The sequence below is a fragment of the Balearica regulorum genome, chromosome 7 (assembly GCF_011004875.1).
Source record: "Balearica regulorum gibbericeps isolate bBalReg1 chromosome 7, bBalReg1.pri, whole genome shotgun sequence".
NCBI classification, from domain to species: domain Eukaryota; kingdom Metazoa; phylum Chordata; class Aves; order Gruiformes; family Gruidae; genus Balearica; species Balearica regulorum.
The window spans coordinates 28616255-28629105 of record NC_046190.1 but is presented as its reverse complement, the minus strand read 5'-3'; the positions used below and the strand labels follow the sequence as shown (position 1 = coordinate 28629105).

The window sequence follows — 12851 nt, the reverse complement described above, 5'->3', positions numbered from 1 at the left end:
AAGTTCAGGGAAATCTTCCTTTATAAATTGAGGATAAATTCATAACTCAGCACATTTCCTGAACATTCTCAGTAAAACCACAGAAGACTGGGGTGAAGTTTTGGAAAAGCCAAAAGGTTTGTTTTAGGTGTAGACAGGTTATATTTAACACTCAGTCTCACCATGAAATAGTTTAATGCAGAAGAAAGACCCAATTTGAAAATGCAAGTTACAAAGTGGTTTCACAGGCACTCAGGACATGAATAAACTATTGTCAGTCCACACACTGTCAAAAGATTAGACTTCGTATCTTGAACATCTTCCTAACGGAAGGTGTTGTTCTCAGGACAGCATCTCAAAGCCATGGAAGCACTATTACATTGTGATAAAATATCAAGACCCCAGCAGAGGGCTGTATTATCATGGCTGGGAACAGGTATTGTGCCAACATTCTATGCTCAACTGTTTTCAGTTAAATGGAAAATACATTCTGTAGTGGACTTAAAAGTTTGTTATTTCCCACTGAGTGAAGCGGTACCATAGCCAAGAAACATAGGTAAGTGTAAACAACTGCCACAATGAAAGCAGAATCCACCTTGAAAAAAGTAATCTGATACATTTTACTGAGAATTTGGTTCTTTCTTTGACGTATCAAGCACCGACAAGGTACTGGAAGAGGTCACAGCAACTCCTTCATCTGGTTCTGCTAATATTCCATTGCAACCTGTTCACATTTTCCCTGCTCTTCCCTTCAACTTTTTTTGAGCAGTGTGGTATGTGTCACAGCCAGCTGAGTGGTAAACTTAGCATGAAGGACAGAACTGTATTTTAGTCATTTCACTTTAGTGATAGAAGACTGTAGTTCAGATTTACTCGAGTACATGACCAGAAGATCTCCCCTCCATCATGGCATACTGAAGTGTCAGAAGCTTATTATTGTATCACATTATTTTACATAATAATAATATATTAATATAACTATATTAATCACAATCGTTTACTGTATGTATTATAATTGTATTGTATTTTTATAGTGACCTTCATTGCTTTGAGGAACATAATTTCAACAGAATTAAGATTAGCTGATATCAGATATTTTTACTCTAAGTCCCCCACCCTAAAAATATTTTTTCCATGTTATTCTCATACCTAAAAAAATCCACAGCGTCAAAATATTTACTCTACCTCCCTCCATACCTACTTTTGCAGGTATAAATCTGCTGAAGATAAACTTGACACTTTTCCTAGAGTAGCATAACAAAAACAACTAACCTGGAGCAGTGAGATAGCTATGAAGACACCTGCAACAATATAGATGTTTCGGGGTAACCAAGCTTCAAGAGCAAGAATGCATCCTTTGACAAAAATCTGATCATCCCATTGACTCTTGCTCTGAATATGGAAAGGAACAATAAGCATATTACTTTTCTGCTCAAGTTTATTATAAGATCAGTCAGTCACATGATACAGGTAAACTAATGATTTGTCACTTATGCAGTAATGTTTTTAACCAGACACCAGAAATACATATATGCCCAGATTAAATCAGAGAATGTCAGCTATTGATGTTAGTATGTTCCTGCATATCCTGCTATTAAACTACTTTCAAATTAGCAGATAATTGAATTCAGAGTTAGACTATTAGAACTAATAATTGAAATGCACATTCAAAATGCAAGTCCTACCACTTTTTGAAACACATCTTCCCCTTTACTGGTTCCATCACTTGTTTTCTCCACTCTCCCACAGTACAATTTTACTTTAAACAAGGACAATCTCTACCACACTCGTAGTATGATGTAGCACACTCAATCAGTTCCCAGAATTTTAAGCTGACATATATATCAGTAATTCCACTGTTTCGCCTATGCAGGCACAGAACATGACAGACAGCAAGATCCCAGCACCTTACCTTCTTTCTGATATCATAGCCACACTGTGTATTCACAACTTTTTGCTGCAAAGTAAAAAAGATTTATTTTAAATCAATTGAATTGAATACAAACTTCCTGTTCACAGGAAGCTTTTCTGTCTTTTAGATTCACAAATCAGGACTGTCAGAGCCAACCATTTGAACAAGCATTTCTAGTAAAAATGAGCAAAGCACTAGTAGAACACAAGAAAAGCAATGACAAAGCAGAGGTGTATACTAGCAGGTAAGCATAGTCCACCAGAAATCCCAGCTCCTTCTCTCGCTTGGCTTTCAACTAGAGCAAGGACTTTTTGACATGAAGAGTAGCAACTGTGGCATGGACTGCCAGCATACAGATAAGACATCTGCATTTCCAAGATCAGTTTCGTGTTAGCTATTTCAAGTAATGCCTTAACACTGAGGTAGCAATAAAGATACCAGGCTGACTTATTTACATCTGCAGTGGAGAAATATGCCTTACAAGTCCATCATTTCAAATGGTATACAACTTGCTATCCCAACCAGCTAAAACAAGTAACAGCTGCAAGCCACTCGAGCCCCCTCAGTTGATAGTTCAAAGTCTCACAGATAACCCAGATCCAAGATACACCTAATCATCAAGGCAAAACACTCCAGTTGCAGATCCCAACAGAAAGTTACAGGAATTGTACTGCTCCAAATTAAAATAGAAAATTATTACTAGGGAATCTGAACATGGAATATTTCCCTGACAGTCTTTCCTTGGCTGATTTCCAAGACAATCAAAAGCCTTAGTATAACCTACCAATGGCTATCTGCTCTGCATGAGGATTGCTGGACTGACTTTCAGCTGTAACTATTCCCACTAATACTATAAAGAATTATACATTAGTTCCTACCTCCACATTTTGGCTTTCACTGAAAGGGTCAGATTCCTAAAGTTCAGTAAACAGATCTAACCAATAAGCACCTAAATATTGCCAAAAACAGAGAATTGACTCAAGTGCTTCAAACTGAGTTTGTGCATGAGCACTTTACTAGTCACTGATAAACAATCAGCAAATGGAGTTACTCCTCCTTGTCCGGCAGAGCAGTGGTGTAACATTAATTTTAACTGGGGCAAACACACTGCTTACAGTGCTCTCAGGTCCTTCCAAGCTAGATAAGAGGCCATGAGTTCAAGGAAACAACACATTGCGTATAAAAAAAATATATCACAGCACCAATACTTGCAGACTAAAGCCATACAAAAATAGCGTGAATTTTTGGTGACAATGAATTTTCAGCTGAATAACAGGTTGCCATATTTGGACTCTAAAAGGGATAGAACAGAAACATGAAAAGAGTTTGTCTGCGCAAGAGTAATTTTGGTCATTTAGAAGACCTTTCAAAGCCCTAGTCATCACGCTGTATTCAGGAAGTACTTCCTTTCATAACTCTGAAACATCAGAGAAACACAAAGCCAGGAAACAACTTACAGCAGGATCAGGTATACAACAGGAAAAAGGAACACCGCACTTCTCACGACTTTTGCTTTCACTGCTGCAGTTAAAGTATATGTTAAAGTCCCAGTCATCTGGACCTTGGGCACCACAGCAATGGTTCTGCAACAGATAAACAAACACTTAGCATTTGCAGGCACTGTAGAGACAATTGAACAAACTCTCTGGAATGATATTTGTTCATCATCTTCACTTTCTCTAAGGCTGTACAGAATCAACAGCAACATTAGAGTAAAAAATGAATAATCAATACTGTGACTCTATGAAATCAAAGCAATACATTTGGCATACTGCTCCTGGAAACAGATGTCAGCATGACAAGCAAAATCTTATGAACTATCACTTTAGATGTAATTGCTAGATGTAATCTCTGTACATCCATAAACGGTGCAACAAAGGAGGTTATACAAATGCTTTGTACTCCCATTATTTCCAAGTCAACCAAAACCAGAAAAACTATGAAAAATGTTTCTTTAAATTTGTGACTCCATCCTTAAATCTTCATGAATCAACAAGTTTTCTTTTCCTTGTTTACTGTAAAGAGTGGATCCAAACATTTGTGAATATACTTCCTTTCCTTTAAATTAGAAGGTTTTCATATCCAAATGGACTAAGTGCTAAAGTCTCACTAGCTCAAAGGTCAGTCAACTCTAGAAGTATTTCACATAAGTTTCTTGACCCAAACAGTGTAATATAATTACCATAATTGCAGGTTGGGAAAATCCCAACATTTCAAGGAATGTTCAAATTCATGGAGCTAAAGAAAGTTAGTTTCTTATTAAGTTATGCTTTGCAGTTTACGGGCCTGGATATTTAAGGGCTCAAATCTTTCTCTAAAATTTGATTACTTGAAATGTTATACCATCACACAGATTTTCCTGGTACCTCAGGATGTTCTATCCTCTTGGGTTACCTCTAGCATTTCTCCTCTGCCCACTGCCCGTCTTCACAAGACTGGTATTAACCTAACAGTCTGCAAGATCACCAAAACTTGAAGTCAGTAAATGGATTCAGGAGTTATCAAGTTGTGACAGACACATATGTGAACAGAGCAGAATTGCTTACACGTAGTTTGCACAGGAAATATGACTGAAGAGCTGAACAGAATGGTCAGAATAGAAAAACATCAAGAACGAACGATTTTCGGTCACTAATACATTTACCATGAAGAAAGCCAAGAGGTTCATTTTTGTCTTTCTAGTCCATTCTCCCACACACATCTATGCCTTTTTAAAAGGCCATACAACCACTAGACATGCTAATATACCTTAGTAAGGTAGAGACTATGAAGCCTGAAAGTAATCTAATTAGCCTGAGCAAGGAGCTGCCTACAAAAAGCTCTCTGGGTCTGTGGTGGTTTAACCTTGGCTGAACACTAGGTGCCCACCAAGCTGCTCTCTCAATCCTCTCTTCAGCAGGACAGGGAGAGGAAAAAATTAGATGAAAAACCCCTCTTTAATAAACTGCCTTTATCTTGACCAAAGCAAAAGGCCACACATGGAAGTAAGGGAAAACCACAAGATATATTTTCTACTTCCCATCAGCAGGCAATGTCCAGCCACTGCCCAGGAAGCAGGGCTTCAGTACACGTAGCAGTTGTACCAGAAGATAAACATTGTAAATTACAATTTAGCCTTAGTGCTGTGCCAGCACTGCTCAGCAGTGGCCAAAACACCAATGTGTTATCAACACCTTGCTTGCTACCAATAGACAGCACTGAGGGCTGCTATTGGGAAAGTTAACTCCATCTCAGCAAGACCTGACATAGGGTCCCAAGGCACACGCTGAAAGTGGAACAAGTCAGCCTAAGGAGCATGGCTACTTAGAAGATGGGCTTCAGTGAGGCATCTGAACACACCGCTGTACCTTGTTGTTCAACCCTTGCAGAACTACACTTGCTAATCCACGCTGCATACTTCCCCTCCTTCCTCAGTACCTTCAGGTATGGATCAACGACAGGTCAATTCAGAGATTTTTCTGGTCTTTCCTTTTTCAGGTTTATTAGCTTGTTAATCTGGCTAGTGACCTCCTTTCAGTAAGCTCAGCCTTTTATTTTCATTGAAAAGTATTTAACTGGAGTTCAACTGTAAATCAGCTTAGCGTATTAGCCTAGCTGACTACACTGACATTAGATAAACAAAGAGCAACAGAGTGGACAACACAGACAATTACCTATGCTGATCATGGTCAGGAGTCCTACCTTACAAAAAAGGTGCCCTTAGCCCTGAAAGCTAAAGCAAAACAGCACTGAAATCTATCCAAGCAGCTTAGTCAGAAGATGTTTCCGTATCAATGCACACAAGAGTGAATGAACAGGATAAGTAACTGGTGGTAATATACAGCTGACCAAACTGGTATCCACTCTAAAACATACTTTGCTATCAAACTGAGCTATGAGGACAGATTTCTAACATGATCTAGAAGATCAATGACAGACAAAACCAACCTTCTTTCATAAGGGAAAAAAAACCCATAAAGGAGATAACCATTTTACCTGTTCATGAAGTACTCACATATGCACTCTGTTTCTCTCTGTATATTTTTTAACCACACACAAATAAATAAGTCAGAAGAGTCACCCTCACTGGTTGTTTCCTGGGCATGATTACAAAAGCAGCTGATTGAAAGCCATCTGGCTCACTAGCACAAGCCTTGTGATCTCCTGGTGTACATCACTCTTCGGGTAACTGAAAATTTTAAGACCACAGGAGTGTAAAATTGTTTCAACCTTCCTTGGCAGCTACCTGACCAGAGACTAGCCTTTCCCAGTTAAAAATCGTCTGCTTCAAGATGAGGTGCATGTCAGGAGATAAAAGGCCATGTGCAAGTCAAGAAAGTCAAAAGGCAGATGGATGCTTGGCAGAGTTTCCACATTTGCAGTTAGAACAGCACTGTATCTCAGAATATCTTGCTTCCCCGATGCTTTCAATGCAGAAAGAGCAAAACACCACGTCTAACTCAGCACTATTAGCTACAGAACATGATAAATTTAACAAAGAGGAAAACTTCCAAATCTACATATTCTTCTAGAATGCACGAAAGAAGTGACAGGATATGAACTTACTATTTTCTGTAGCGAATCAATGAGGTTCTGGAGGTCAATATCATCTCTGTAGGATTTAATGTTATTCTCAAAGAATTCCTTGACCCTGTCCCTCACCCAGTCCTGGAACAGGAAAGCCAGAACTGCCGCTGCCAACTCCAGCAGGAATATAAAGACAATTGCTCCACAAAACTGTAAAAAAAAAATCCCAAATTATAAAATATCCATTCATTTTGAATGCATCCCTACTCCAACTCCACCAGAAACAGACAAAGAGAACTAGGTTAAAATTCTCCCTCAGCACAGATACCATGAAAACACAGTATGCTAAATAAGAATACAACATAAAGAAACCTCCAAGAGGTAGAGTTATCTTTTTGGTTTGGTCACCTGAACCCAACAGTAGAATGAGCACCACACCACAAGTCATTATGCACAGCAGTGAACATAATAAATGAGAATCTGAAAGGCACAGGGCTAAAGCAGTCTTGATATTACTTCTTGGGTTGTTTCAGTTTTATTTTTCTTTTTGTCCAGCTTAATTGTTTTCAGATGTAAAGCAAAGAAGCCTCAGCATAAAAACAACTGTTTATGAGATTTCACACTCAAAGTCCCCAAGTTTTGCCCATCAAACATTTAGTTAAGGGATTTTGTTCTCCCTAAGCCACTATACCAGCTCCTCTCAGTAATTCCTGACTAAATATGTTCCAGAACATCACATTTTGTGATATTACACACACAACGTTAGACTCTGGTATACATACTATAACAACATCACTATACAGCAGAATGAATGAAAAAGGGAAGAAATGTTTTCCAGAACGGGGAAATATATACATAGTTTTGAATCTACACTGCTTTTAATACCATTACTCAGAGGCTTGTCAGGGGAGTAAGTTTGCCATATACATTGTACCAAACCAAATTCTATAATTTAATCTGGGTTTGCTACTAGTTCTTCACCCATCATTCCCAGCTTTCACATGTATAATAATCCACTTCTATAATGACATCACTTACAAACTTCAGAAGGCAGATGTTTTCTCTCAGTGCTCCTACACAACCAGCAAATCCCAGAGTAAACATCACTATTCCCACCATTAAGACAAGCACCACTGGGTCCAGACCATGAAGACCAGTCACTTTCGTCAGATCAGACAGTACACCCTGACAGAGAAAAACAGAGTAACAGGAAGAGGTGACCACTATAAGCATGTTTCTTTTAACATTCCTTCTGAATGCCCATGATTTCCACAATTCCAAATGAATTGGTTGCAAACCCTTGAGCTTTCCAACAGCTACCTACGTGGAAAAGTCTTGTTGTAAAATTGTTATTGACAATACCAATTTTCTTTACCCTAGCAGAGGAAGTATTAATGCAAAATTATAGCTATTAATTGTTTGAATAAGTAAATTCAGTGCAGTTGTCTACTCAGACCACATTCTTCTCCTAGGTCTATCTGCCAAGCAAGCTTCCACAAGATGGTGCCAAAAGCTCAATACTATCACTGAATATTCATTTAGTTTCAAGGCAAAACAACTAATGCTTTATATTAACTTGAAATGCATCAATCAGAAGGGCATGCCAATATCAAAGTCTTTAAAACAATTAAGAAAATAATTTTTCCAATCCTAACATTTAGGTGGCAGAACAGGAGAAATATACTAACTTCAAAGCAGGTTATGGGTAACATTTTAAGGGAGAGGCACAACGTCTTGTTTTGGTTTTCAAGGGAAGGAGATTCTTGCTCTCAATATTTTAGTTATACCTTTTCTAGTGCTGAATAGTCTTAGGAATGGTCCTCCAAAATATTGCAAAAAATAGAACTATAGTTTAAATATTGCCCTTTCACCCCAGATCAAATTCTTACTCCAAAATAAGTTATCTATTCCCTATAAGATACCTGCAATTTGCCTAATTTAGCAGAAATTTTTTTTGGTTAACTTATCCAGAGACACCACTTATCTTGACAGTTATCTTACCTGTGAAGCCTGTCTGCCTATATCTTAGGACAGAATTTCTACTTCTATGTAAATGTAATGCTAACACAGTGACGACCTTATTTCTCGATTAGGTTTTAAAGAGATTAAGTTTATATACCAGCTACCATTAAAATTCCATCAAACACATAAACACAAGCTTTTCATTTAATGTGCAAGAACAAGATGCAACATGCAGGAGACAGAAGGGACAAACAGCTGAAACTCTTAACAAGAAGAATTTGTAGGGACATACAGGCAGCCTTGCAATAGTCTGAGTGTTCATCATACACTCATAAGCAATACATAGAACATTTTAATAAGGAAATACTTTCTCTTTAAAGCAGAGAAATAACAAAAATCACAATGCAATATCCCATAACTACATGTTTATTTTTTGGAGTTTTTTCTTTAGAAAGTACATTCGAGCTCACTACATTTAGTGTAAGAGAAAGATATCAGAGAGACTCAAAGTAATTCATATAAGCACTCTAATTCTGTCAAAGGAATGTAAAGTCTCATCTTGCTACTCACGTTTGTGCTAAAGTGCAAAGAATATACATCCTAAGACAATACCTCAGAATAATCTGTACCACTTTGTATTTAAATGCTTACTTAGAAATAATGTATTCAGAAAACAGCATTAGAAGAAAATACATCAAGAAACCTCATCAGCTGACAAAGAGACCCTAACAGTACTATTCTAATATACAGAAGTTCATCTTCTTTCATAATGTGTTCCATAACAGTTCTTTTTAGAGCTGTTAATTTGGCAACAGCAAGACAACAGAGTTGTTTTTACCAAAACTGGTTGAAGACATGACAAGAAAAAAAATAATTGAACTGCAGAACTCAGAACTGCCCTGCAACAGCTGGTGACTAACAGTTGAAATAGTCTATTAATCAGTGGTCATGGTTTATAGATTTCCCAGCATTCAGTCTTGGGAAGCAAAGACTTTTCTAGTTAGTGTTACCAGTGACACTTCCATTCTTACAAACTGTAAGACCTCACAGCTAACTATCAGACTTGATCTACTAGGTTAATTAGAGTCCCACCTAATCAAACCTTGGCTCAGACCCCACAATCAAGAAAGACATGCCAAGATTAGCTAGGCTAATTCAGTATCTTTGTAGAACCAACACACTATGAAACCAAACACTGTGGGACCAGGATGTTGAAACTTTCACAAGTAATTCCAGCTATCTCCTTCCCACACCCAAACTAAAGCTTTTTTTTTTTTCTTCACAGACAATCTCACTTGCTCAAGCAACATCTTTTGGAAGAAAACTTCCTCTGATCAAAGCATGTTATGAAAAAAAGTTGGCAGGAACTGGGCTCTATTATTCACCCTCAGATGTTGCTAGTTCACAACAATTTCTTCATTTCACATTTGATGTTTACAACATTGAAAAGAATATTGTGGGGGGGGTTTTTTGCATAACAAAAGAGGTTAAGTGAAAAATCCTGAAGGAAGGATATAAATGAGAATTAATTCAGGGGACTATCTCATTTCACTTACTCATCTCTAAGGATGCTTCTGCCTCTGCCGTCTGCAGGATCATAAAAGCTCTTTGAAGCACAGGCTGCCCTTTACAACAGCGCCTTTATACCTACAGGTATAAAGAAATGAAGCCTGATACCTGAAGTCAGTGTCAAAAAATCCAAGAGTAAAACTCAGCCTTTAAGTCTTCCTTTCAGCCACTTAAAACAGTGAATTAAAAGTTCAACTGTACATGCTTAACTTGTTGTCCACTTTCTTTTAATGTTTGTAAGCATTGCGTCACCATCTCAATTTAAATGTGTTGGCAAGAGGGCAAACGTGGATTGTGTCTTTTAAAAAAACCAACACACTAATGCAGCCTCAAGTGCGATGAATATTATTGGAAAAAGCTCCTACCTCAACCACATTGGTGCTAATGTAGCCCAGCATTCTGTTGGTCTTGACATGAGACACACCTCATATTCAACTTAATGATCAACAGGAGCTTAAACGTTTTTTCCCCCTCACAAAGCTGCTTTCTAGGCAGTCAACCCCCAGCCCCTACTGATGCGTGGGGTTACTCCATCTCCAGCACAGGATTTTGCATTGGCCTCTTTTTTTTCCAAATAAACTTTCATAAGGTTCCTGTCAACCCATTTCTCCATGCTCTTTAAGTCCCTCTAAATAACAGCCTTGCTTTGAAGCAGACTGACTGCTCTCTCTCCATTTGTTATTAGTCATGAACTTGCTGAAATGAAGTTAGGCTGACCAGCCTCTAGTTTCCCGGACCTTCCTTTGTGTCCTTGAAATGCTTTTACCAATCAAAACTGTTTTCCCAATGAGAGGGCTCAGTGTTATTCACCTTGCTTCTGTTAACAGTCTATTATAATTCACTTTCTCTTAGGGATTTTTGCAATATCTCAGGTGACAGATACTAACGTCTATCAGTTTTTGTGGAGACAAAAATTTATGCAATTGAACTTTTATATCACTGTTCAGAATAACAAAACTCAGTTATAAGATCATAAGGATAGGCCAATTAGATACACCAGTTAAAGAGACTGGATTTGACTCAAACAGGTAACAAATCAGGATGGGTAACATTTTTTACATGTTAGTATTTTCAACATTTCTCAAACCAGCATCCTCATTTCAATATATTATCTGCTAACAGAGATGCACAGGATTTATATCCAGAAAAGACTGCTAAGGAATCAATATGAAGTCCTAATGAAAAAAGAAAAATACAAGAAAAAACAGAGAAGTTAAAGGGATCCAATGTACTTCATGCTGCTCTAAGAGACAGGATGTTCAAAACTCTTCTACCACCTGTAGTTTATCTTTGGGTTTACCACTGCAGCACAGCAGTCCATTTGGCAAATGGAGGTAATTGTAAGCTAGTAATTTCCAACCACACAAATCCTACGTGCTTCTTGATAGAAGACAATGTCTGAACATGAGAGAATACAAATTCAAGACAAGTTTAATACCCTCCCCTAAAGAGTTGGAAAGAAAACCCTTTCAACAGAACAGGAGGTAAATGTATTTGTGTGGAGACAGGCTGCTCACTATATACCAGTGATACGATCGATCTAGTTGTGATAATGCGTGCGCATGCATATGCAGCGGGAAAAAGGAGAATAAATATCTCAGCATTACAATTATCACAAAACTCTCACTTCTGAGAAACGGAGGAATCCCAGAACCTCTGTAGGCAAGCAGGTGCTCTGCATAAGCACTCCAGTTAGGAAATGTTACACTACGATGGTCATTAAAGTGTTCCTACTCAGCAGCACAACTGAACAGTGAGGGCATCTGCCCTCCACTTAAGATGCAGATCAGTAAATCTGCTAGTAATAGTCACTTTTTCCTACTGCTTGCAGTCATTTTGAAGTCGTGCTTTTACATTCATAACAAGGGGGTGAGCCGTTCATTTCCATACCTATACTATCTCTTCTGTTATAACAGTAGAACTCTGTAGGTACATGCCCACACAGACTTCCTCTGAGGAAGTTACTGAGCTGAAAGAACTTTGCCAAAAATAAGAGTGTTATTCAGCTAGATCATGTTCCCTAATTCTGTTGTTCTACACAGAGGCACCATCACTTAAGCAACTCCATGAGGATTAAAGTGGAAGACAACAGATGATCTGAAGACTGGAATGCTTCAGAAAGATGGTCCCAAATACACATTGGTTTGAATTGAATATCAAAAGAGATATCTTCTACATTCTTCCCAAATGTTTCTTGTTTCTAATAAAAAGAGGTGGGTAGGTAAGTGTATTTAAAAAACATGCTTTCAAAAGAGAATCAGTTCATAAAGACTATTATAAAGATTAAATTCTCCCTAGCATCCTGCTCTTACAAGTTTACAAAAAAGTGTAAACATGAAGGGCCACAGCTTAACATCTGATCAGGGACAAGAACAAAACTCCAACTAAACTCAGTTTAGATCATTTGAACATGGTCCTGAGCTCAGATGCTACATTTAACATCTGCTGCTTTCTGAGGAAGTAGTTTTACTGGGGCTGGTGGCTGAAGACAGGAGCCACCAAACAAGTAAGACCAGTCATTTCTACCCTTACCTTTTCACTCCATGCCCACAGACCAGCTGCAAGGAAGGCCACCCCAGCTAGCTAAAACAAAAAGAAAAAGATGAATTAGATATACTAAGCAACACATTCTCAAACACTTAGCCAACAGCACTGATGCTTAAGTAAAACAAATATTGTCTGTAATCTCAGATAATAGTAATGGGACATCGCCTGCACACTAATTTCAGATTATTTAATGCATTTTGACATTATTCCCTGTTTTGTCATTTTATAGTACCACCCTCCAGACAGTAGCCAAGCTTGACTCTTCATAACTTCTCAGTGTCAAGGCTCATTATATTAGCCTCCTCTCTAATTAGATACAGTTTGTCTTTTGAATCTTTACCTTGTTTAAGCCCTTTTGAATTAAGCTGAAGTAATG

General features: G+C 38.0%; 2 protein-coding genes across 2 annotated transcripts in view; one reads left to right on the top strand and one right to left on the bottom strand.

The window, feature by feature from the left end:
• LOC104641674 (DPY30 domain-containing protein 1) overlaps window positions 1-12851 on the top strand; it is a 291916-nt gene that overhangs the window by 222788 nt on the left and 56277 nt on the right. The gene's annotated exons all lie outside the window — the stretch shown is intronic.
• Window positions 1-12851, bottom strand: part of TSPAN14 (tetraspanin 14) — a 34867-nt gene that overhangs the window by 4285 nt on the left and 17731 nt on the right. Inside the window, exons 3-8 of the mRNA XM_075758688.1 lie at window positions 12461-12511; window positions 7436-7582; window positions 6437-6607; window positions 3349-3474; window positions 1892-1936; window positions 1252-1371 (exon numbers count right to left, since the gene is read on the bottom strand). Of these exons, the coding sequence (XP_075614803.1) occupies window positions 1252-1371; window positions 1892-1936; window positions 3349-3474; window positions 6437-6607; window positions 7436-7582; window positions 12461-12511 (660 nt within the window). The remainder of the gene's footprint in view (window positions 1-1251; window positions 1372-1891; window positions 1937-3348; window positions 3475-6436; window positions 6608-7435; window positions 7583-12460; window positions 12512-12851) is intronic.